The sequence below is a fragment of the Eumetopias jubatus genome, unplaced genomic scaffold (genome assembly GCF_037043125.1).
Source record: "Eumetopias jubatus isolate StellerSeaLion01/CBP00866 unplaced genomic scaffold, mEumJub1_p1.0 scaffold_3, whole genome shotgun sequence".
NCBI classification, from domain to species: Eukaryota; Metazoa; Chordata; class Mammalia; order Carnivora; family Otariidae; genus Eumetopias; species Eumetopias jubatus.
Genome location: NW_028274809.1, coordinates 4,318,795 through 4,344,242, shown reverse-complemented (window position 1 = coordinate 4,344,242; position 25,448 = coordinate 4,318,795). Strand labels below are relative to the sequence as shown.

General features: G+C 46.8%; 1 protein-coding gene across 2 annotated transcripts in view; it reads right to left on the bottom strand.

Moving 5' to 3' along the window:
• Positions 1-25,448, bottom strand: part of COL6A3 (collagen type VI alpha 3 chain) — a 66,976-nt gene that overhangs the window by 37,043 nt on the left and 4,485 nt on the right. For both annotated transcript variants that reach the window (XM_028105294.2, XM_088021476.1), the window contains exons 3-14: positions 21,716-22,318; positions 17,274-17,858; positions 14,943-15,542; positions 12,875-13,447; positions 10,919-11,527; positions 8,282-8,887; positions 6,298-6,912; positions 4,809-5,408; positions 3,820-4,157; positions 2,612-2,690; positions 1,622-1,767; positions 124-216 (exon numbers count right to left, since the gene is read on the bottom strand). In XM_028105294.2, the coding sequence (XP_027961095.2) occupies positions 124-216; positions 1,622-1,767; positions 2,612-2,690; positions 3,820-4,157; positions 4,809-5,408; positions 6,298-6,912; positions 8,282-8,887; positions 10,919-11,527; positions 12,875-13,447; positions 14,943-15,542; positions 17,274-17,858; positions 21,716-22,318 (5,447 nt within the window). The remainder of the gene's footprint in view (positions 1-123; positions 217-1,621; positions 1,768-2,611; positions 2,691-3,819; positions 4,158-4,808; positions 5,409-6,297; positions 6,913-8,281; positions 8,888-10,918; positions 11,528-12,874; positions 13,448-14,942; positions 15,543-17,273; positions 17,859-21,715; positions 22,319-25,448) is intronic.

The following is a 25,448-nucleotide window of genomic DNA, read 5'->3' as shown; positions in this document are numbered from 1 at the left end:
GCCCTCACCCCGAGGAAAGAGAGAAGGTGGTGGGCATCCAGCTCCCCTCGGGCCTCCTGTTGAGCTCCTGGGACTCTGCTGAGATCTAGCTCCAGGTGTAAGGGAAGGGCAAAGCCCCCTTACCTTTGGCCCGATGCTGCCAATGGGCCCACGGTCTCCCCTTTGTCCGGAGCATTTGCAGGGAACTCCACAGCAAGCTTTCTCGGCAATGTTGTCCTACCAAAAGGAAAAGAAAGTTCAGGTCTCAACAATGTCTAGGAAAAAAAAAAAAAAAAGCATAAATATGCCGTGAAGGTCAAAATCCGATGTGCATGGATTTCACAGTGAGAGATGAAGTTCTGCTCGCGTGGCATTCCCTCCGAGGCTGAGCAGTCAGGATGGCGGTGGGAAGTCACCAATGGGAGCGTGAAGATCGATCAAAGTCAAACAGATCTTATTCACAGTGTCACCTCAGGCTGGGCCTTATTTCTACAAGTTTCCAACATACATCTTCAAATTTCAAAGGTTAAGCATAACTTACATAGTCTTAAACTCCAAAGAGCAAGACCTAAGAAACAAATTGCATATGGCCCGGACAGAAGGATCTCCAAAATTGAGATCCATACATCCTTCCTCACAGCCATGGTCAGAGCACAGATTATGGGGCCCGCCCGCAGGAGGCCTCGGGCACAGCTGCCGTGTGGGGGACAGACACAGGTGGCCTGCGTCTTAGCCACCAGCATCACACTCTGGGTCACCAGTGGGGTCTACACTCAGCAGACACCCTCGACGTTCCCTTCCCATCCTAGCCCCTGGCTTGACGGGGAAAGCGCACGCCCAAGAAACATTTCCAACTGCTAAACTCCTGGTGGTCCGATACTTTTCTTGCGCCGGGCTTCTTAAGAGTTTTCGCTTTCTACCATGTCATCAACTAACACAACCTCCTTCCACCCAATAGCAAAATAAAGTCTTAATTCCAGCCCCGGGAAGAAGGAAGAGTCAATTTGTCCCACCGCCCACTCTTGCCTCCAACAAACAGTCCCTAAACTGACCACTCAGCCCCACACCCCCCGAAGGCCCGCCTCACTCCAGGAACTAGCACCTCCAGCCAAGAGAGGCTGAACCCAAGCATTGGGAAGCCTCGGGGGTCACCTTTATCTGCTCCAGAGGAAACTAGGAGAGAAGGCAATGGAGATGCATCTTGGCCCAGAAATGGTCTTTCTTTTCCTGCATAGCCTTGTTCTCGCATGCAAGCTTTCTGATACTTACAACACTGTTTCCTGTTTGGGGACAGTCTGGTATTTTGCCTTCGTGGCAATCTTATGAAGGGCAAGACACTCACGAAAGGGAGCAGAGGAAACCAGCAGCTGACACCACCAGCAGCCTGCGTGGGGACCCGCCGTCCCCTTGGCTGTTTTCCCAGCTCTTGGATACCTCTGTTTCCAGGACTCACGCTGGGGGTGGCAAAAAGGCAGGTCCCTCCCAAGTGAATTAAATGAATTGAATTTTGAATTACCCACCCAAAGAGCCCCTCTGTCACTCATCTGGCAAACAAACAAACAAAAAAAATGCCTTCATTATCTTAAGATGACAAAGAATTTGGTATCTGGACCGGTTTGTGGGTAGAGACATAAAAACTCACCAGCTGCTCTGCTAGCTCATAATCGAGGTCCAGCAAGTTGAGCCTCAGCGGCCGGTTGTACAGGAAGCCTCGCCCGAACTCCAGCTGCATCAGCTGCTCCAGGTTGGCTACGCGTTCAAGGCCCACCAGGATCAGAGCCTGGACCCCTGCAAGGAGAGACATCTATTGTGGCTCGCCCAGCACTCCAAACCACAACCTCATCATCCTCCTGACTTTTTATTTTAAAAGAAAACTTCAGTGTAAAATGTGGCTTTTACCTGAAACGAATGGAATAAAACTAGTTAGCTACCCTGGAGAGTTAACATACTGGAACCTTGGACACCTCTGGGCAACTATTCCAGCTGTAGAACTAAGCTGATCAGGAGAAACACAGGAAGTGACAACAGGAAACATATTCATACATAAATTCGTAAACTCTGGCCTGACCTGACAGAACACAGGGATGCTGTGGAAAGAGCTGCAAGGCCTCACCCCCAAAACTAGATTAACAAGTCTTGTCTTTTTGCTCAGGAAAAGCCAGCTAAGAAATAGAACGTCCTGATGGTAAATATTGCTTCTCTAAGCCTCTGGTGTTGGCATTCACTTTCTGATAGTCAGTGCTACAAATTCCAAAGCAAACAGATATATCGGAAAATAGGCATCCCTGTTTATCTAATCACCTTAAATTTGGAAAATGTGTTCGTTATTTGTTCGTCTAATGAGCGTCTTTTTGCTTAAAATGGTGGTATTTTTGAGCTGTGATCAAAGTGTCATGTTCTTTTGCAAAAGCATCATGCTCTCTAGATGTTCTACCACCTGAATGAGTCTGAGAACCTGAGGGGCCTCTGTCAGGAGTTGGTGATAAAGCCATCTGTGGTATGAGAGGAACCCTGACAGCCCCAGGCAGGTGACAGAGGGCCAGACTGTGGGGAGGAATCCCCGAGGGTTCCCCAGAGCACTCCTGGCTCTCACCCAGGCCAACTTCTCATGTTTAGAAAACCCACAACCCACCTTCTTGTCGGAGTTCCTCCGACGCCTTTTGTAAATCAGCCAGACTTCCATCCACTCCATCCGTAAAATGAATGACCACCTGAAAATAAAGGATCGGTCAAACCCCAGCCACAATTAGAAAGAAACATTACAGACTTCCAGAGAGGAGACTGGACTGTTCAAACCCTCCATCTAACAGTTGAGGACACTGGGGCCAACGCTGAGGAATGATCATCCCCCGGGCATAGCTCCTTGATACTGTGCAATAAATGAGGGATAAAATAAATGAGTCTATTGTGGTGCTTGATTAACTAAAAAAATCACAATAAAAATAAAGACAGTTTATCTCATTTTCCTATTTATGTGATATAGTTTCTAGAAATTGTGTGTGTGTGTGTGTGTGTATGTTTGTTATGGGCTGAACTATGTCCCTCCAAATATCATATGATGATGCCTTAGCCTTCAGTACCTCAGAATATGACTGTATTTGGTGACAGGGCTTTTAAAGTGTCCTTAAATTTAGTGAGATCATTGGGGCGAGCTCTCATCCACTGTGACTCGTCTCCTTCTAAGAAGAGGAGATTGGGACACAGACACACAGAGGAAAGCCCGTATGGAGACCGAAGGAGAAGGTGGCCTTCTGGAGGCCAAGGACAGAGGCCTCCGAAGACCAACCCAGCAGACACTCTGATCTCAGACTTGCAGCGTCTCCTGGATTGTGAGAATAAATTTCTGTTGTTTCAACCATCCAGTCTGTGTAATCTGTTACGGCATCTGAGCAGACTAGTGGTGGGTGGGTGTGTGGGGGTGGGTGTGTGTGGGTGTGTGTGCACACTATATCTATGTATACATGTATGTATCTATACATCACACTGAGAGAAAGAGAGAGAAACAGAGCATGATGTCCTTAATGGATAGGACTACAATTAAACATGAATTAGTCATCACCTCAACTCAGTCAAGCTTAATTACTGATTTCCAGGAATTTTTTTTTAGAGTATTAGTAAAACTACTGAAATGAAGAAGATAATACATTTCAGACTATTATGATCAGTTGACGATAAAGCACTTTCATGTTCAGGCACTGCCAACCCCATCAAACATGAAGAGTATTTATAGATGAAGAACACTTTGGGGAAAGGGGCATCTGGACATAGAGGTGTTCCTCCTGACCAAGAGAAGTCCAGAAACCGCACAGGAAGCTGAAAGAAGCGGGGGCCCATGCTCACCTTTACATTGTCTGGTGAGGACTGTCTGAACTTGTTCTGATAGACCTTCAGTGTGTCTGCAGTGAGGACATAGGGGTGCTGGCTACGCATGTTCCGGAACTTCTCAAACAGCTCCGGCTGGTACTCGGCAAAGTCAAAGGCCTCCACAGGACCTGAGGGCGTGTTGGCCACCACCGACACTCGCACGGTGGGCATCTGGCTGCCACTGCAGCTGATTCTTTGCATCTGGCTGATTCTATTCAAGACGGCGTCCACCTTGGACTCAAGGCCCTTTTGGGTCACAAATACATTCTGATCTCTTGATCCATCAAACCCCAGAATCACATCCAGGTTACAGGCTGCAAAAGCAACGTAGGCAATGAGCTCTAAGTCAAGGTGGCCGAAATGAGTCCAATACACAGGCACAGCCCCAGGACAGGGACCGGGCCTCAAGCTCAAGGGCAAAATGAGATCCTCTATGTAGGAGCTTTGAGAAGCAATCCGTCTGCCTCTCAGGGAACACCAGTGCTGACTCTTAGGAACTGAGAGTGTAGGGCATTTTAATGGGTTTGCTTTTCTGGGGTGTTAGTCAATTTTGGCCTGCTATCCAGTCGGTGTTCACGTACATCCCCAGATTGTGCTTTAAATTAAATGCATTTGAGAACTCAGATACTCTGATCTCAAATAGTTGATCTAATAAAACCTATAAACACAAACAGGTATCAATAAGTCTGAATTATTTGGGAGATCCAGGAATAGAGGGAAAAAGTAAATCTTAGAAGAACAACAAAATACAGACTTCCACCCTTACCCTGAAAGATAACGTATCTTTGTTGATAACAGGGGCCAGGTGGTTGCCAGGACCCAACCCACCTGGATATAAGGAAAATGCCTAAAGAAGCCAAAGGTTCAAGGAAGCCATGGGCCAGCACCAGGCACCTAAATAACTCAACAAGTCCTAAACATCGGCATGACAGGATGAAAATGTACACATAAAGGGGATCGGTTACCTTTGGAAATATCAGTCACACCCGGACATAAGGTCTCATGCATTGCATCATGCAGAGTTTCCAGAACTTGCTCGCTCAATTCAGACAGCTCCTGGACATTCCCCACTCGGAATGCTGTAGCACTGTTGGATGCTATTTTCCCAACCTCCTCTGAGTCGATGTTCTTCACGCCGACGGCAAACACTTTGACACCTTTCTGGGTGAGTGCCAGGCTGGCCTCCTGGGCATCCTCCACTGATTTTCCACCCGTGATCACAAATGCTATCTGAGGGACCCTCTGATCCAGGCGGCTGCCCGCCTCCGGCACAAAGTGATTCTGCCGCAGGTGCTCGATGCCCACCTTGGTGTTTGCATGTCTCCCCCCTTTGTAGACCACTTTGTTGATGGCGTCAATAATCTGCTGCTTGGTGGAAAAGTCCTTCAGGAAGAACTCATCAGTGGGGTCAGAGTTGTACTGGACCAGCCCCACTTGGATGGAGTCACCCCCCTCATACAGCGTGTCCACAATTTCAGACACGAAACGGAGCACTTCCTGGAAACTGTCCCTCCTGAAATTGATGGAGCCATCCAACAGGAACACAATATCTGCTTTCTTTTTCTCTAAAAATGATTAAAATGGAAATGAGGAGAACTTTTGTTTCCATATCCATACCAAATATACAAAGTGTAAAGTAAATGGAATAAGACATTCCTGGAACTTATTCACAGCGAACACCTTTGCTTTATTCCATGCCTCTATAGTTCCCAAATTCATAGCCACCATTATGCTAAAAACAAGAAGATAAATAAGTCATCTGAATAAAAGGATAGGAGGCAGAAGGACTCAGGGAAACTGAGAACTGAGTCTGCTTATCCCATGCAAAATGGTATCCTGTCACAGATTCCACAGTCCATAAACTCAGATGTTTTAGGAAATGCCACTAACCACTTTCCTTCTGGCCAAAAATAAACAATGATGCCTGACAGGAGTCGAGGGAGATGTACTAGAGGCAGATCAAAAAAGGGCTGGAAGAAACCGATTGGAAAATGGGAAGCAGACCCCATAACACCTGTGGAGGCTTGCCTGCCAACATGCTAAGAGCTTCAGGGAAGCCTGCCAAAAATCAATGGCATTTGGGGGTAATTTCCTAATTATAATCAAGCCATCAAGACTGGAATAAAAGAGGGGTATCAATTAGCCAACCTCAAAGATTCTGTACTATTCTTAGAGCCAATGAATCTATGGCTAACCCTCAATACACCTTCATAGAACATTTCAATGGGTCTCTGACTAGCCTTAGAGAAGCCTCATGGAAGAATCATTGGCCACGTTTTCTGGGATATGTTTCCTTCTGTTTCAACTGAATCATTTTTCCAGTATTTGGTTTCTACTTTTATGTGCAGCAACAACTCTAACAGATGAAAATTATTAAAATAAATGCTAATTATATTTTTCAAGTAAAAGATAATTGATGACACGCTCTGTAGTTACAGGTCCTACGGGTCGTACCTGGCCGTGAGGGAGAAGGTGTGTCCACTGCTGGAGGTGCAGGTGTGACCCCAGAGGGTCCAAAGGCATGCATGACCCTGTCTTCTATGCTGGGGAGCTCTCTGAACTCTCGCACCGTGAAGATCAGCCTGGGGTCGTTGGTGATGGTCTGTAGCTCTGTTCTGTCTATATTTCGGTCTCCCACTCCTAAACTCACAATCCCTGAGGAGCTAATCACCTGCGAAAACCTGGAAATATCATCCTGGGATTTTCCACCCAGAAAGAGAACCAGGTGTTGGGGCACCCCGTCTTCTATCCGGCTCCCAGCAGACTTGACAAAGAAGTTTCTTGCCACAAATTCCAGAGCTTTGCCAGTGTTCAGTGGGGATCCCCCTCTGAACCTCAGGCGACGTAAGGCATCAAGCACAGCAGCCTGGGATTTATGGGTCTTCAGGAAGAATTCTGGGAAGACCTCATTGCTGAACTGTACAACCCCAATCCTCACTTTATTGGGGCCAATGTTGAGTCTGCGAACGATCTTGATAACAAAGTCCCGAATATGTGCAACGTCATCAGGCTTGATGCTGTCAGAGGTATCAATTAGGAAGACAATGTCTGCAGCATCGCTCTCAATAGCTGTAGACAGAAAGAAAAGAAAAGGAAAACTCAGTACATGACTGGTCGTTTATCTGGTTTTGTTTCTGCTTTAGTTTCTGAACTCTGCCTTATATTGCACCACAATACTAATTAACATTAAAATTATAAGCTGATGTACATGTGTTTATCTCTTGAGCTTTTTAAAATTAATCTCTAAAAATTGAGCCTTTTTCACCGAAACAATTTCTGCTTTTTGAATTATTGAAAGTTCTCCAAAACTTTCTCTAAGTTTACTCTATTTTAATTTTGGCTTTGCGGTCTGGGTTACAACTAGTTTTAAAAAATGTAAACAGCATTTAGGAACTGGATTATCAGAATCTACAGACTCACAAGCTGTTACTACCTGAAGGGATCAAGATCACCCGGAACAACATCTTTGGTATACAAGAAGAGAGAGACAAATGAGGTCAAATGTCCTCTCTGTTTGAGGCCACCACTTAGGCAGTGATGGGTGAAGAATGCCAACTCTCTCCCAGTGTGCCACAATAGGTCCCCAGGTGTTTGACTCATGGGATTTCCTCCTGCCACATACCCCTAGCATTTATACAAATTTTTTTTGTTTTCATTGTTCTTTTCCCTATTTTCTTTATATAAATCCATTTTTAAATACAAAGTTAATCAAAAAGTCCTGGGAAAGATGAACCATATTTTCCTTTTAGTTCGAATTCTAGGTCCTTCTTGGATGCCGTTTTATTGAGCTACTCATACATTGCCACTCAGCAAATTCAGCCTCTTTTGCCTCATAAATCAGTAGGCTACTTATAATGGAAACACAGCACAGCAAAAGCTGAGCAAGTCATGGAATTGAGCCATTAATATTGAGAAACAGAAAAGCTGGCCCAGTACACACAGTCAGGCTCTGGGTTCTCCTGTAGAACACAAAGATTTCACAGAACACAAACATCAGAATCCTACGTACACAGTGACAAAAAGAAGACAAAAATAACCAAACACCTGCCATCCTGGCTAATAGGAATGCCTGCTGCTTCTTTGCCAATTACAGCTTTAGCCCTAAGACATAGAAAGATACCTAATCACAGAATTACTTTCATTTCTTGACAATATCCAATCCAGGCCAAACTGCCATTTGGCAGCCTTCCACAAAGTTGCTTACCATGAGCTCAAATCCTATCCTGAGTCCTTTCTAACGCCCTCTTACTGAGATGCTCCATGGTTCCCCAACATGTGTATCCTCCCTCCTTGCAATGAGCAACAGACATAACTAGTTCAATATCAGGTGTCCCTTTATTTTATTTTAACTTATCACGAATACCATGGATCTATGAACTTTTTATTTTTTTATATTAAAAAAAATACTCAGAGAACAACAACAAATACCCCATCTTACCGGGAGAAGGATAGCGAGTGCTGGCCAGGATCTTCTGTATCTGCTCTGAAGTTAGGGTTGTGATGGGGGTCAGCAGTTTCTGCTCCAGGCTGGGCAGCTCCCGGAATGTGCTCACTGAGAACACATATTCAGGGCTCAGAGAGATCTTAACCAACTCTTCCCGGTCCACATTCCTTGCGATGGTAAATGGTGCCACGCCAGACTGCTTGAGCTCGGCTGCAGAATCATCTACCTCATCATCAGACTTCCCAGATGAAACGAGGACCAGGAACTGAGGGACTCCCTCTTCAATCCGGCTCCCCAGTGGCCTCTTGAAGATATTCCTTGACACATACTCCAGGGCACCACCAATGTTGATCTGCCTACCACCTTTGGGCCTCAGCCGCCTCACTGCATTCTGCACTTCATCCTTACTAGAATGGGCATTCAGCAGGAATTCCACCCTGGGGTCATCGCTGAACTGGATGACTGCCACCCGAGTCGTGTCGAAGCCCACGTCCAGGTAGTCAACCAGCCTCTCAATGAGGGTGCGGATGTACTGAAATTCAGGACCAGCACTTTGGGACCCATCAATGAGAAAGACCACATCCTTCTTGCTTCCAACACCTGCGAATCACATGTTATCAGGGGCTTCACCTTTGCTGGCACCAATTTCTTAGTGTTAATGAACCACCTCCCGGTTTGTCTTGGAATCACCACCTGACAGGCAAAATATCCTCATTCTGACTCTTCTAGTTAAAATACCAGTCCCAGGAGTGAATTCTGGCATTACAGTGATTACAAGTCAGGGGGAAGAGAAGGAACCAGCAAAAGACAAAGAGTAACTCTGAGGGAGGCAGAGAGTAGACACACAAGAGCCATGTCTAGACCACATAGGGATGGTGTTTCAGGAAGGAAATGATCTCAACTGTGACATGCATCAGCTTCTTATGGACCAAGCAAGATGGCATCTGAGAATTGTTCATGGAGGGACCTTGACAAGAGCTATTTCTGTGGAGTGGTGAGAGTGAAAGACAGATTGGGGTGGATTTAGAAGGGAATTGTAAAGATTTAGAGAACTCTTTAAAAGAGAGACAGAAGCATGACTGGAGGGGGAAGCAGGCATCGAGAGTCTTTAAGAAAGAAGAAAAAGTGATGTGTTTGTATTGTGAAGGGAATCATCCTTCTTTTCCTTGGTGGAGAAGCAAGGAAAGAGAGAGAGAGAATGGTGAATGGCACCCTTGCATAGGGTGAGAGGGGCAGGTGCCCAGGAGGCAGAGACAGCTCACCTGGGAACAGGTGGGGGATGAGATATGGACAGCGGTGCTGGGAAGAAGGAGAGTGTAAAAGAAACAAAATAGGAAGAAGGCAAAGGTAGAAAATAGTTATTTTGAAGAGTGAGACAGCAAATATGTTGTAGAAACATATGCTTGTATTTAAAGTAAAGAAGTTGCATGTGCACTATGACAAGATTTCCAAAGTGTATTCTTGAGAACCCTGGTACCTCAGGATGCACCATATAAAAGGACCCTGCAAGTCAAATAAATTTTGGAAATGTGGCTTTCTCTTATTGAATTGGAGATGTGCAATACACATCAATTGGGGTGGGGGACTTCTTTTGCTTTGTTTATCCCACTGTTTCCCAGATTTATTTGATCACAAACCCTTTAGAACATTCCGTAGAAGTCTGTGGGGCATGCCATACTCTGTCTTGGACACCAGCAAGGAAAAGCCAGTCCTTCTCAACTGTACCATGTCAGTCACCCTCACCTCCTTCATTCACCCAAAGGGTACCATATCCAGCATCTGACTTTTTCTCATTTGTTTCTACTTTTCCCTTCCTTTTGTTCCCCTCTGCATTTCCTTTTTTTCCCCTCTCCACCCCGTGAGGCTTCAGAGGGCAATCTGTAGAGTGTAAGCCACAAGGGAGCAAGGATGCTGCTGCCTCCTCACTACTGTGACCCTCCCCACCGGAGTGCCCAGGGCAGGCAGGCCCTCGTGGTACTGTGAAGGGGGTGGATATATCTCAGCCCCCTTCATTCTCAGCAGCCAGGCTCCCACTGTTTCTAGCTTATCATAACCAGGCCCACAAAAGGGAAACAGGAAAGATGAAATAGAATGAACTACAGTTATAAGAGCAAGGTGGACTCCTGCCAATTAAGACATTTACTTCTCAGCACCAGCCACATTCAAAAACAATCATCACACTTTAGCTCTGGGAATACCAATATTTCAGAAACTGTGCCCCAGCTTGGGGGACCCTGTGGTCATTTTCCCTCCCTGATCACAGAAGGCCGCCAGCTGGACCTGCCAGGGGCAGCTTAGAATTGATATTGAGCTGGTGCCACCAATGAGATGGCCCCAGCCCTTCCAATATTATGCAGAAGCCTCTACACACTCAGGGGATCGGCATTAAAGCCGATAAAGCACATGCACCTCTTTGAAAATTTAATTTGGCCCAAAACATGAATCATAGCATGTTCCCAGGGTTCCGCCACTGCTGGCCACTGAGACCAAAGGCACATGGCCCCTAATTCTTCATGAAAGGCCAGTTTTTACCCCATATGGTGGAGAAAACCAACAGAGAACACTTCTGAGCCCACAGTCCAAACAAGTAGCCCCTTTTGGAAACAATGACCCAAGGACTCCCTTCCTTACCTGGGCTCGTTGGGGGGAGCAAAACTGGCTGCAACCTGCTTAGCTCTTCCCGGCTGAGCTGGATGACTCTGTCGGAGATCACCTGCTGGACAGTCCCCAGCTGCCGGAAAGTGGGAATGGCCACGGCAAAGTCGGGGATGAAGGAGATGGTCTGCATCTCCGTGATGTCAGCATTCCCGATGCCGATGCCAATGGGCACTGCCCCTCCCCTCTTCAGGACCACTGAGGGGCCTCTCACGTCATCCCCAGACCTGTCCGCCGTCAGGACGATCAGGAGCTGGGGGACACCTTCTGTTATCCTGCTTCCGGCCGAGCTGATCAGAATATTCCTCAGGACAAAGTCCAGGGCAGCCCCAGTATTGGGGGTTGGCCCTCCCAGTAGGGTCAGCCTGCGTACAGCATTGACCACACTCTGCTGGTCCATGTAGGAATTCAGGTAGAACTCGGGTCTGGTCCGGTCGCTGTACTGCACCACGGCCACGCGAACCCGGTCCGGGCCCACATCCAGGCTCTCCACCACTCTCTGGACAAATTCTTTCAACAGAAGGAAGCCACTCCTGACGCCCTCAGAGCCATCAATCAGAAACACCACATCCTTTTCACCTGAAACTGGGAGGGAGACAGCCTCAATGACACACGTGACCCAAAGGGACCATCTGCTATGGGTCGAGGTTGGGCGGAATAGTGGCCCCACACAGGTATCCAATTCGGAATCCCCAGAACTTGTGGAGGGGACTTTGCAGGTACAATTACATGAAGTGTTTGGGGGATGAGGAAATTATCCTGGATTATCCAGGTAGGCCCAGTATAATCAATCATTTGTCCTTTTAAGAGGGAGATAAAACAATGAGAGTCCAAGGAAGAGCTCTAAGGGAGGAGGCAGAGGCCAGAGGAGAAGATGCTCTGTTGCTGCTTTGCAGATGCAGGAAGGGGCCCCAAGCCAAGGAGTGCAGGCCGCACAAGGCAAGGGAATGCATAACCCACAAGAACCTCCAAAAGGAATGCAATCTGGTTGATACCTTGCTTTCAGCCCAGTGAAACTGGTTTGGGATTGCTGACCTCTAAAACTGGAATCCATTTTGTTTTAAGCCACTAAATTTATGGCAATTTGTTACAGAAATCGAAAATGAATGCAGCAATATAAATGATAGACAGATAGACAGACCTTTATTTTAGAACTTCTCAATGCTTGAGGAGCATTGTCAACTTTCAGAGGTGTACTCAGGAAACAGTGCTGGGTGGAGGAGAGACAGGATGGCAGAACCTGCATAACCATCAGCACGTTACATAGATGGGAGCTTTCAAATGATTTGTTGCAAGTCACAGTGGATCAACAGGGGAAAACAGAGACCAGATGTCAGGGTTACAATCCAAAACCGACAGTGTACGGCTGAAGAGTCAATGCAGAAGTTCTAAATTCTCAGTTTTTAATCAAAAGGGTTATACTTGAAATTAATTACTCTTTTAACTGCATTTTTACCAACAAATGGAAAGCGGTTAAACGCAAAGTCATGATAATAAAGATCAGCAGTTGGAAATTCCAACTTTTATGGAATGGTGGGAATGCACCTGCCTCTCGTCACGCCTTCTGTTCTTGATGAATAAATTGTGGATGAATTACAGCAGAGTGAGACCCACTTAAAGTAAGACATTAGAGGACAATGAAGCTAAAGACTGTTTTAGCTATAATGTACCCATGGTGTGTGGCTTTTATTAGGCATATAGTAAAAATAGGGTTTTTGAAAGGATTTTTAACTATTGATGTGTCTAAATCTTTATCATCTAATTATGAAATATCTATCTAATTATGAAACATTCTAATGTCACCCTGATTCTCCTGATTTGCCCTGAGAGCAGTTGGACAATTAAAGTGGGAAAATAAAGAGCCAGCAGCCCTACCTTACTCATGCATTGCAGAACTGGGCTGCAGAAGCAACCAGAATCTCTATGCCATACCTGGTGTCGGTGCCCCATTTTGCACTGATTTTAAGAGATTGACGATCTGTGGCTGAAGTTCGCCAATCTTGGGAAGTGACTCGGTGGCCAGGATGAAGACGGGGGATGGCACCATCAGCTCCAACTCAGCAGGATCTGCGTTCTTGGCCTGCAATATGAAAGTCACCACCCCGCTCTGTTTCAGGTTGAGTGCAGGTGTGTCCAAACGATCCGATGACCTTCCTGCAACCAGCAGCACCAGGAACTGAAGCACTCCATCCTCGATCCGGCTTCCAGCAGACTTCACGAAAATGTACCTCTGTGCATAGTCCAGGGCATAGCCCAGATTGAGGGCTTTGCCGGTCTTTATCTTCATTCTCTTCACAAGACTCAAGATTTCGGGCTTATTCTGGTGCTCATCAAAACGGGACTCCACCCTGACATCATCGCTGTACTGAGCCACTGCAATCCGGGTCCCCTCCGGTTTCACATCAAGCTCGTCGATAACCTTGTAGAGAAAGTCGCGGACGGCAGAGAACTGGCCCACGAGATTGGCTGAGCCATCAAAGAGGAATAGAATATCTCGCTTGCTTTCTACAACAAAAGTAGGTTGGGACACAGTGAGGGAGGAGAACGTAATAGGCACCGAGGTGACTTCAGCCCAGCACCACTAGCATTTGGTAATGGGAGGTCACATAATTTGCCTGATGATCACTGTACCAGCAAGGAAGGAGAAAACCCACTGTCAAAATTTGAAGCACCAGCTGTCATTAAAATGTCCCATTTCAAAGCAGTGCATATTTGCAAAGGACTAGATAGAACTGGATGGGTCTACCCAATCTAAGCATCATGCTTCTTCAACAAAGCAAGACAGTGGAAGCCCGAGAGGGTCCTATCCTTGCATCAGGAGGTAATCACCCTAGGAGAACAGTGTTTTCCAATTGTTATAAGTTAAACTATTTAAAATGTGGTCCTTACAGTCCTTTTGCTTAAGAATTGACCCATCTCTAGCAACAAAGGCTGACATGGGTTAACCACCCAAGGATAAATGAGTTGACACCTATCTGCTCTAACTGGATTATCTTCTCCTAACTCTGAGGTTATGGGCTAGGACCCCAAAGAGGGCCCATCATTACTCTGTGGGTCATTCTGTCTATCAGTGCATCCCAGCCTGCTGTACTTAGCCAACAGAAAACCGGGAGGACAGCCCACAGGGGGCTCTGAAATGTCACGTGAGCATTATTTTCAGCTCAAAGAGTTCTTAGAGGCATTTTGATTAGGTTTCAGTTGTCTCAGTCTCGCTCCCCATCGGTGTGATGTCAGCAAGCTGGCAGATCCAATGCATCCGAATCTCACCACCGTACTAATTTGCAGTGATAGCAATAGTCCAAGCTTCCTTTGGAAATCATTTTGTCATCACATAAAGATGCAGCCCTTGTTGGATTTATTAAAAAATAATAATTTTGGGGGCGCCTGGGTGGCTCAGTCAGTTGGGCATCTGCCTTCAGCTCAGGTCATGATCCCAGGGTCCTGGAATGGAGCCCCACATCCAGCTCCCTGCTCAGCGGGAGGCCTGCTTCTCCCTCCCCCACTCCCCCTGCTTGTGTTCCCTCTCTCGCTGTGTCTCTGTCAAATAAATAAATCTTAAAAAAAATAATAATTTTCTACCTTCAGCGGATTTTGAACATAAAAAAAGATCATATAAATAAAATAATTTCCATCTGTAACTGACCCCGATGCATTCTCCTGTATGAAAGGGACTCAATCCCTCTTGCTCTCACCTCCATTCTGGATCTGTGCTCCAGAACCTTCACAGGCACTGGGGCAAAAAAGAGGGGGGTTGGGGATAAGATGGGAGGAACAGAAGCTGGATCTTCTAGACTTTCTTTTATGAACGAACACTCTTTAGACAGAGGATCTAAGCTTGCTGGTACAGTGTCTCAAAGTCCCCAACCAAAATACTTCAACCCCAGATGCCCAGTCTTGGTTCTACATCTCAGCAGGCTCTCATGTTCAGACTGGGGCACCTGCCCCCACCCCGGGGGGAGGTGTTGGGGGAAGGGAGCCCCACGCAGTCGGGGAGCTTTACCTGGCTGGGCGAGGGGCACTTCCTCCACACCTCCGCTAACATAAGTGGTTAGGGGCTGAATCAGCTGCTGAGGCAAAGCTGGCAGGGAGCTGAACTCATCCATGAGATACACCAGGCTTGGGTTAAAAGCAATCTGCTCAAGCTCTGCCTTATTCGCCTGGCCAGCGCCCACGCAGAAGGTGAGGACGCCTGCGCGCGCTAGGGCATTGGCGGCCGGCAGGTAGGCGTCGTCAGACCGCCCGGCTGTGAGCAGCAGCAAGAGCTGCGGCACGTGGTCGCGGATCCTGCTGCCGCCAGCTTCCGCGAAGTGCTTGGCATGGACATAGCCCAGGGCCGCGCCCGTGTTCAGGCCCGACCCCCCCTTGAGCTGCAGCTGCCTCAGGTGGGCCAGCAACTCTGACTTTGTCTGGTATGTGTTTAGGGAGAACTCTGTTACTGGAGTGTCACTAAATTGCACTAAACCGACACGGATATTGTCGCTTCCGACATCAAGGCTGTTAACTACGTTCATGACAAAGTCCCGCACATAAGGGAAATTGGTCTTTCCAACGTTGAACGATCCATCCAAAAGAAAGATGATATCCCTTTTGTTTACGTGAACTGCAGTGGAGCACAGAAAACAAAGTGAGACGTACACAACCCCGAGGGGCACACATGCCAACATCGAGAGCACACAGACAGTCGGTGAGGCAAAGCACATCCGGCTCGCAAAATATGGCGGGAGGCTGCATATTTTCCTCTAGTGGTGGCTGGTGTTTGTGAGGCGAATCAATAGCCAAGTTGACGAAACCAAGTGGGCTCGTGGAGAGAGAGAGAGTGCCAAAGTGAGAGGGTTTGCAACCAACAAAAATGATCAGAATCCTTGGAGCAGAACCTTCCTTCCCTGGAAGTGAAGCGACCAGCATGCCCTGCCTTTCTGCCTCACTCAGGTTTATGACCGTGGTCATGGCCAGGCTTACATGGATGAGACCGGGTCCCCCGGGCTCACCTCTACACATTTGCAGAGAGATTTCCGCTTACAGATAGATTAGAAGGGTTAGCCCAAGGCACCTGAGAACACGAAGTCCTGAAGACTGGACAAAAAATTAATAAAACTGTGCTATTCTCACCCTGACGTATTCCTAGGACGACCCCTTTGTCCTTCTCTCTTGGTTCTCTTCTGTTGGGAGTCACGGCATTGCCTGGCAATAATCCCACGGGGTGCCCGTGGGAATTCCTCCAGAGTGAGATAATAGGGTCATGGAAATGTGTTAAAATGCAAAAAGGCTATTTGCCATGCTTGGTTGAGGATAGGCACATGAAGATTCAAAAGAACAGTTCTCAAATTAGAGAATTTGTAGCAGCACACTTAACTATCTGCCTTTAAAAATATATATATATATCTCCCATCCCTTCCCTGGTGTCTCACTAGAATTTCAACCTGACGACTAATTTTATCCTGTGTCCTATCAAATGACTTTGGCTATGAGAGTGTGGAATGGAAGTCTGAAGGAAGGAAGAGAGAGAGAGGCTTTCAGAAGAGCAGAGAGCCTGAAGAGAAAGCATGCATCATGCAATATGGGTCATGCAGCCAACAGTCTTCCAGTGGTGAGGTTGTGAGGCGGAAAAGCTTGTTTCCGTGATATTCATCTTCGTTAAGGACGGCGAACCGTACTCATCCCGTGTGTGAGCTCACAGACTGTTACCGTGTCTTTGAAAATAACTTTTCACTGATAATCATATTAAGTGAAAGATTTTAGAAACCACTGGGTTTTTAATCTCCACGCCCATTCAAGGACTGAAGGGAAATCCCTCAGAGAAAAGAGAGAGGGTTAACATTCTGCACTACTGGGGGCTGGGCCACCGAGTGGGGACTATGGGCCCAGGAAAGCCAGAGCCAAGCCACATCTTGGTGGTGGCAGAAACAGGCTGACCGGGAGTCACCAGTAGAGACAGACCTGGGATCTGACAAGAGGTAAAACTAGAAGTGACCCCCCCTAGGCCAGAAGCTAGAAGGACAGGTGGCCCCTGGCCCTATAGTTTCCGTCACATGATTTCTATCTGATGACATGTCAAGTCATACAATTCTTATCATATGACATTTTAAGACCTACAGTTGTATCACATGGCATTCAAGTCACACAATCCCCAACTCAGGGTAAAAGGAAGCCTGAAATAAATCTTGTTTATGGCTCTTGTTTCCACCATTTAAGTTGTTTCCATCATTTAAGACCTGTCTCTCAGCTGAGCACAAATAAAACTTGGTTTTGTTTTGCTTTTTTTTTTTTTTTTTCTCAAAGGCTCTGCCTGCAGACCCACCCTGCCGTGAGTCTGACTTCCTCCCCACCATACCTTCAGAGGTTCCGGAGAGGGTCCTGAGAGGCGCCAGCAAGCCGGGCAGCACGCCCTGCAAAGGGGCGGCTCGGAACTCGGTGGGGATGAACACCAGGGAGGAATCAAAAGCAATCTCTTCCAGCTCAGCCTGGTCGGCAGCCTTGCTCCCAACGGCAAAGGACATGATGCTGCTTCTCTTCAGCTCCTGGGCAGGCTGGCTGATTTCATCTAAGGACTTACCGCCTGTAATCAGCACCAGAAGCTTAGGGACCCCCTCGGCGGCCCGGTAGCCAGCCGAACTAGTGAACAGGTTGTTCCGAACAAAGTCCAGAGCGGAGCCCGTGTACAGGACTGAGCCTTCCATGGGTTTCATTCTCCGCACGGCAGTAATAACTTCCCTTTTACTGGGGTAGCTATTGAAATAAAACTCTGGCCTCACAGTGTCTGCATACTGAGCCACTGCCACTTGGATAAGATCCTGTCCGATTTCCAGCCTCTGGATGACTTTGGCAATGAAGTCGCGGATTGCATTGAAGTTGGCCAGTCCCAGTGCGGATGAGCCATCCACCAGGAAAACTATGTCTCTCTTGTTGACTTCAATGACTGTAGGTAGCAACATTATAAGGTGAGTAGAATGGCCTTACCTAGCACATTCAACTATGACTCTCTATACAGCTAATTCGACTCAGAGGGCACTCCCGTTTGCTCTGGCCAGTGTGAAGTCAGTGGGAGCCCCAGGAGAATCTGTCAGAACACACACATTACTACCAGCTGCATCCTCCCTATGGGGTGGCAGGTTGGGCTCCTGACCCACCCACCCCCACCTGCTCCTAGTACTTTTTACGAAACAGTCGCAAAAAAACAAATTGAGTTTTAGTAACCACCTGTTTAGCACATTGTCAGTTAAAAAAAGCCAGGAAGCTCTTTTCTGCCCAAAGTCTACAGGTTAGATTTGAGAGTCCAGAATGAAGCCATAGCTTAAATGAGTAAAGGAGCATCACTGTCTACCCAGAGGGCCTTTTGTTTCACACCCGTGACATCATGAATATCTAGCACCAAGATGACAGAGCGTGAACATCCCCATTCCCTTCCGTTCTATTCTCCATGCCTGGGTTTTTCAGGCAAAGGAAAAAAAAAATTGCTTGACATCATAAAACTTACAGAAAGGAAATCGATGTCAAAGCCAGCAAGTGGCACAGAAGGATTTCCACGTAAGAGACCTGCTTTGGGAAGGGGCTAAGTTCCGTGTTAGGGCTGTGATAAACCGCACAGCAAAAGCATCTGGATGAGGTCACTGCCTCATGACTATAAACTTGGGTCCACCTGCTGCATGGACACACAGGCAGCCCGCCTGAGCTGCGGGCACAAAGAATTGGGTCAGACACGTACCCAGTCCAAACCCCTGCTAGGGCTTCCAAGACTTAGAAGGATGTCAATGGTTAAAGCGGAGGCAGAAGTGCTTGCCGTTTATTAAATAATTACCTGGACATAAAAAGGCCTCCATGACTCCACCCTCTCAGGTGGATTATATGTCTTGACATTGGACCATATTATTACCGGTCCAAACTCTCCTCTTTCAGAGAAAACATGTAAATGCATACATGAATACAAAGCATCCAGGGACAGGCATGCGGAGACATTGCTTTGTCAGCAGTCTGTGGTGTAGACGATGAGTTCCAAGTCCTTAAACGCTCCATAGAGACGTGCAGACACATGAATTTTTTACTATGTGTATGTGCGAAAGACACTGAGTGTGACACAGCCCTGCCTTCCCCTCCCCTGCACACATACATAAAAGACACACATACCTACAAATATACAGACAGTTAACCACACACGCACATTTCATGCACACACGGATCGTCAGCCTGCCTGGATGCATACACTCTCACACACACAGTCCTCCTCCACCCCTGAGGTAGAAGTTGATCCTGAGACCATAAATGCAGAGATTCTTTCATCCCATGTATGTGCAGGCGTATACGTATATAACACACACCGTAGATGAATAGAAAGACAGGTCAACTGTCATCCCTGATAACCCAGGCTGACTCCCTCAGCTGGTTGAGTGGCAGCCTCCCCTCCCCCTCCAGTAAGTGACATCCTCGTTCTGGGCATGTGATACCAACCCAAACAGAGCTGTCTTCTGCTGGAACTGGGTTTGAAATACCCTTGTTGGGAGGTGAACCTAAGGTCCCGCTACTCAGCGGGCTTCTGCCCTCACCTCCCGTGGTGATAGTCACCAGCGCACCCCCCAGGACACCACATCCCCCCAGACCTCACGAGCCCAGGACCGGGGGTAACTGCCCTGGCTCTGCCACGTTGCTGTCTACAAACGTCCAGACCCCACCTGTCGCTTCTCGGTGCTGTCTTGTCTCCACCCTCCTGCCCCCATCCTCAGCGACTCGGGACCTCGGGCCCCAGTAAAGCCCGTCCTCCTGCGCCACCCCTGACCCCGCACCTGCTTCTCAGGCCCCACCTGCCCTTACTGTCTCTGGAGATTGCTACCCCCCACCTCAGCCTGGTCTCCGCCTGGCGCTCACTCATCCTCCCCCTGCCTCCACCACGCCAGGCCCCAGATCTGCTCCTCCTGCTCCGCAGCCCACCCTTGGGGTAACACGCACCAGCCCACGAGGGCCAGCGCTCTCCTGCAAGCTCTCCTCTCCCAGCCTCCAGAATGACCACTTCATCCTCTGCTCTCGGCTCAAACCTGGCCCATGCCCACGCCCGATCTCACCGCACAGGTAGGTCCCTGAGAAACCAGAGCCACTAGAGGGTAGTCCCTCAGCTCCAGCCTTCTGTGCATCAAGTGAGCTCCAGCCCCTTTGCCTTCTAACTGTTCTGGAAAGAGGCCAGGCTCCTTGGTGTTGCAGGGACACTGCACCCGGAGCATCGTCCCTTTGCTGTCCCCTTTCTATCCTGCAGCTTCTCTAACCCGCCTTCCCTGGCCATCCCATCCAAAGCTCCCTCCCCCTGTTCTTCCCCTCACAGCCCCAGGCTGCCCTCATCTACCTTCTCACACTCGGAATACTGCGTCTGGTCATTGGCTTATGTTTCCACCATCTCCCCATTATCCTGTAACAGGTCAGTGGCCAAGTCCCTCTCATCCACCAGCATTGTGTCTCCGGTGCTTGGCAAACTGTCCAGCTCACACCAAAGAGCCAAGGATCTTTGTTGAATTGTCACAAATAGTCACAATGATCAAAGAGGCTGTCTGTGAGTGAGGAGCTAACACTCTAGCTTGGGAGAACTGAAATGAAAGCAGTATGCAACCCATGAAGAAGAAGAACATGAAGCTTCTCCTGGAACAAAAATGTCTTCATCCAGTGTAGCTCCTTTGTCACAAATTCTAGAAATTGGAGCCCGGAAAGTTTGTGCAGCCTGCCCAGGATCACCTGGTTACCATAAGACCCAGGACCGAAGGCCGGGTCTCCTAGCTACAGCTTTGGTGTTTCCTCAACGTGGACAGAACCTATGGAAACCATATGTTTGTTTCCAGAACTGTTCAAGTCCAGAGAAACCTCCGTAGGTTGTATTCCAATCAGAGGGATGTCCAGAAACATCAAGGGGATTTTCAGGATGGAACTGGGCATCAACTCCGGTTTTCCCTACCCAGTAATAATGCAGAATACCACGGGTAATCTCTGGCAAGCAGATGAGATCACCAGTTAAGGTAACTTGGTACCACTGGGTCTGCCTGAATCTTAAAAGTCACAACCTCAAGCACAGCTGGACTCTTCTTTACATTTTGAAAACACATTCTCACCTCCCACACTTGTTACATGTATATTTGTTAGGTAATGGGATTTGTTTTATGTTTATAAATTATTCCAGTTGGGCTCTTTTGCCAAAAGCCCTCTGTTTGAAGGTATGTCATGATTTCACCACTCAAAAGAACAAGTCAGAAATTTGACAAGCGCAGGCAAACAGCATCTCCTAAATATTCCAAGTGAGTGCTGTGTTGTTGCTTACCTTCAGAAGTGTGGCTCTTGAAACCCACCACAGAGAGGACCCTGCGGGGCAGCCCGCACCTACTTAGGAGCACACCTCTTAACAGGCTGGCTTCGAGGCAGTACCATTGTCCGGGACCAATTTTCGCAGAATTGCCATGAGACCCTGAGCTCCGTTTTTCAGATGACTGGACCGTAAGTAAACAATACAATGATGCTCGACAACCTCAGAGTAACAGCTCTCCTGAATTCACCTTCAAAGCACACTTCCTTGGCAATGCATGCATTAACATGAGCTTTCCGCTCACGCCCAGATCTTGCGTCCTCTTCCAACACCACAACAAACACAGACATCACAACCAAGAGCTAGCACACGTCAGAAGGACTCCACCATTGGTACTTACAGGTTCTCCTGAGGCGAATCATTCTGTAGGAGCCTGCCTTACTTCTATGAAAACCAACACACAAAACCCCCCACTCCCCCACAGATGGCGAGAAGAACATACGTACCTTCTGTGACAATGGTTGGCGGTTGTAAGACAATGTGCCTTTGGGCCACGCCAACAATGTACGGCAGTAATTGCTCCTGGAGGTCCCCAAAGCTACGGAATTCCGGGACAGTAAACACCAAGTTGTCATTGGTAGCTATGTGCTGAAGCTCGGCCCTGGAGGCGGCCTGGGCTCCGAGGCCAAATGAGAATACGCTAGCCTGCTTCAGTGCTACCACCCCGTCGCGGATCTCATCACTAGAAGGCCCAGCACTTATGAGGACCAGCACCTGGGGAACCCCTTCCTCCACTCGGCTGCCCCCTGCCCGGGTGAAGTGGTTCTCCACCACGAAATCAAGGGCAAGGCCGACATTGGCCAGCTCCCCACCAGTGAATGCAAGGGCTTTCACTGCATCCAGAACCTGGGCCTTGGTGGAGTAGGTATCCAAGGAGAACACGGTTCTGGGCTCATCGCTATACTGGACCACCCCCACTCGGATCTGCTGAGCTCCGACTGAGAGTCTCTCAAGGAGATTTACAAGGAAGTCGCGAATGACTGCAAAATGGACACTTCCGGTGTTGTTTGATCCGTCAATAAGGAAAATAATGTCAGCAGAGTCTTGTGCTTTAAAAGAAAGAAATGCAAAAAATGTGAAAGCGTTAGAACAAGTGACCACATGCATCGTTCAGTGTTCTGACATGTTTCTTTGGAAACCAATAAGAAACACGAAATATGGACACACAAAACACATGTTGATTAAGGAATGTGAAATTCTCTTTTAGTTCTGCATTCTGAATGGATAAGAGGCAACTTCTTAGGAACCATGGTGTAAAATGGGGCATTTATATCAAATTTTCATTTGCACCATCTCTGTAGTTACACATTAAAACATCATATTCACTTGTCTGAGAAATCATGGGTACGTATTCTAGAAACTTCTAGGAAATTTGGAGGGAGATGTTGTTGCTTGGAATTGTGCGTTATCATACCCACAGGAGAAGATAAGGGAGTGTGTACTATTCACAGAGGTCCAAACAAGATTTGTAATTTTTGGACATTTCTCTTATAATCCCCAAGTGAGTATAGGAATTTTCTTTGTCCAAATCCACAGCTAGGAAATAGAATCTCAGATTCAGCATTTGATGACTTATCATCCCAGCATGTTAGGCAATTCTTTGAGCAACAGTTTCTTCTCTTTTCTTTAAAAACCCAAATGGCGCAGGCACGCAACTCTGTGAATTAGAAAGGAAGAACTCAAGCTACACTTAAAGTTCTCATCTTAAAAATACTCTCATAGATGTTTGGTTTGATCTTTTCTTTTTTTAATCACCTATTTTATTTGAATTCAATTAGTTAACATATAGTGTATCATCAGTTTCAGATGTAGAGTCCAGTAAATCATCAGTTGTATATAACACCCAGTGCTCTTTACATTAAGGTCTTTTCCTTTCTCATATGATGTTTAGTTGCGTGGAACTCACATGTGGGTCTGGGATTAGGCTAAATGTTTTGTTGTGTGTTTTTGCTATTGCCTCTGTATTCAATCACATAATGCAGAACAATGTTAAACAGAGTGATATGAAACCAGTCATGACATAATTATCCAACCTTATTTTTATGACACCCTAAACTGACTGCCTAGTGAGCCCATGGGCCTCTAATAAACGCTGAATCAGGATTAGCTCTGGAGTTTTACAGATGGACATAAAAATAGAGACCTAGGCCTCTATTCTCCCTGCAATGGCAAGCTAGACACTCCCACCCCGTTAGGAAGAATGGGGGGTTTCACAGAAGCACTCTGTAAGGAATAGCAATCAATAATTTAGAAACCTGAGTAGAATATTTCAAAGGCTCAGCTAGAACACTTGTATCAGACTGATTTAAAACTAGAGGAAAAGCCAAGTTAGTCCGGTGAATGTTTTTTGATAACTTAAGTGCATGTCAGGAACAGGAAAAGATTCTATGGGAGCACACGTGATATTTACATTCTGAGATTTTAGGAAGCTGTATTTAGGATATAAATTACAACACTATATATATATGACTATTCATTCTGACCTTTTTAACGACAGTGAATATTTTATGTTTAAAATGAATTTTTCCTTGTGCCAGCAAAATTGCTTTCATTTTCACTATGGACGTAGGATACAAATCTGATCTCATAAAATGAGAGAATTTTGCTATAGTGCCATTATGTTCTTCCCCAAGTTCCCTCACAGGGTAAGCCAAAGCCAGGGATTTCTAGAATCAGGGCAGCTCTTTCTTTCACTTCCACAAAATTCCTGACACTTTTGCAGGTGAATTCCTTGCATAGTGGAAGATATTAACTTGGAAATATGAGATCTAATGAGAGGGATAATTTGCTGCAGTAATTAAGATCTCGTATTTTTAATAAACGTCACACCCAAGTACTAAATAAGAGTGGGCCTTTGCAGGGGCACCTGGGCGGCTCAGTCGCTAAGCGTCTGCCTTCGGCTCGGGTCATGGTCCCGGGGTCCTGGGATCGAGCCCCGCGTCGGGCTCCCTGCTGGGCGGGAGGCCTGCTTCTCCCTCTCCCACTGCCCCTGTTTGTGTTCCCTCTCTCGCTATCTCTCTCTCGGTCAAATAAATAAATATTTTTAAAAATTATTAAAAAAAAAGAGTGGGCCTTTGCTAAGAACGCCAAAGCATTTGCTAGTCTTTAGCCAAAACTTAAGATTCCTGAGGGATCTTCGGGAGGATGCGGTGCCACAGAAATGGTGCACAGCGTCACTGGGGCCAGACGCTATGCCAATCACACCACCATATTCCTCAACATTTCCCAGGCCTGAACAAATGCCCCAGAGAGACAGTGGAAGATTGGCCACTGACTCCACATACCAGGTCATTTAAAAGAAGCATTAGCTATGAGCCTAGGGTCAAGAAGAGGAAAACGATACCTAAAACACAGGATGACGCAGTCCTTATTCGTTGATTACTTTTTAATTAATTTATCACATTATTATTTTTTTGGTTGCAGTTCACAGGAGTACATAAAGAAGAGAAGCCCTGTGGGAAAATCCTTGAACTTTTCTCTTCCTAAAGGCTGGACGGCAGCAGGTCATAGAAACATGTTGGATAATTTGTCATCACTGAAAAAACAACATTGTCCTCTGATGCACACAATGATGGGACGAACAAGGGCATGCTATGTTATCCAGGAGAACCAAAGCCTCAGACAAACACAAAGCTATGGGTTCTTGTGTACAGCAAGCCAAACCAATGACCAGTATCAACTCTAAGGATAACCAGGTGTAACTAAACTTAAAAACAGGAGGTTGTCTGGTTTTCTGCTTTAACAGCTCGTGTATCACACCCTCTGTGGCATTTTCTATAGAGAAGTTTCACAATGTCCATGGAAACATCAGGCTCCTTTAACACTATTGGAAACACTCTTTCCCTGAGCACATTTGTGTGGGCACAATGCCTTCCTGAGCTCGTGGGATGCTTCCTCTTTTTAAGAAAAATAAAAAAGATCACATATGTATTTCCTATGCAAATCTACAAAATTGTAGATGGATTTTGTGAGTTCTTTACACCTACATTTTGTAAAGAAAATAAGGTTGACACTGAAATCCTCACTGAATACAGACCACTTTTAGCTTTTGCTTCAGTGCAAAGAAAGGTTTTCTATCTTAGTGATATGCATTTATAAAAGATTTATAAAAGAATGACAAAGAGATTTTTAAAAACACAACCTTTGGAGACTGATGACTTGAGTAGAGTTCATTTAGAA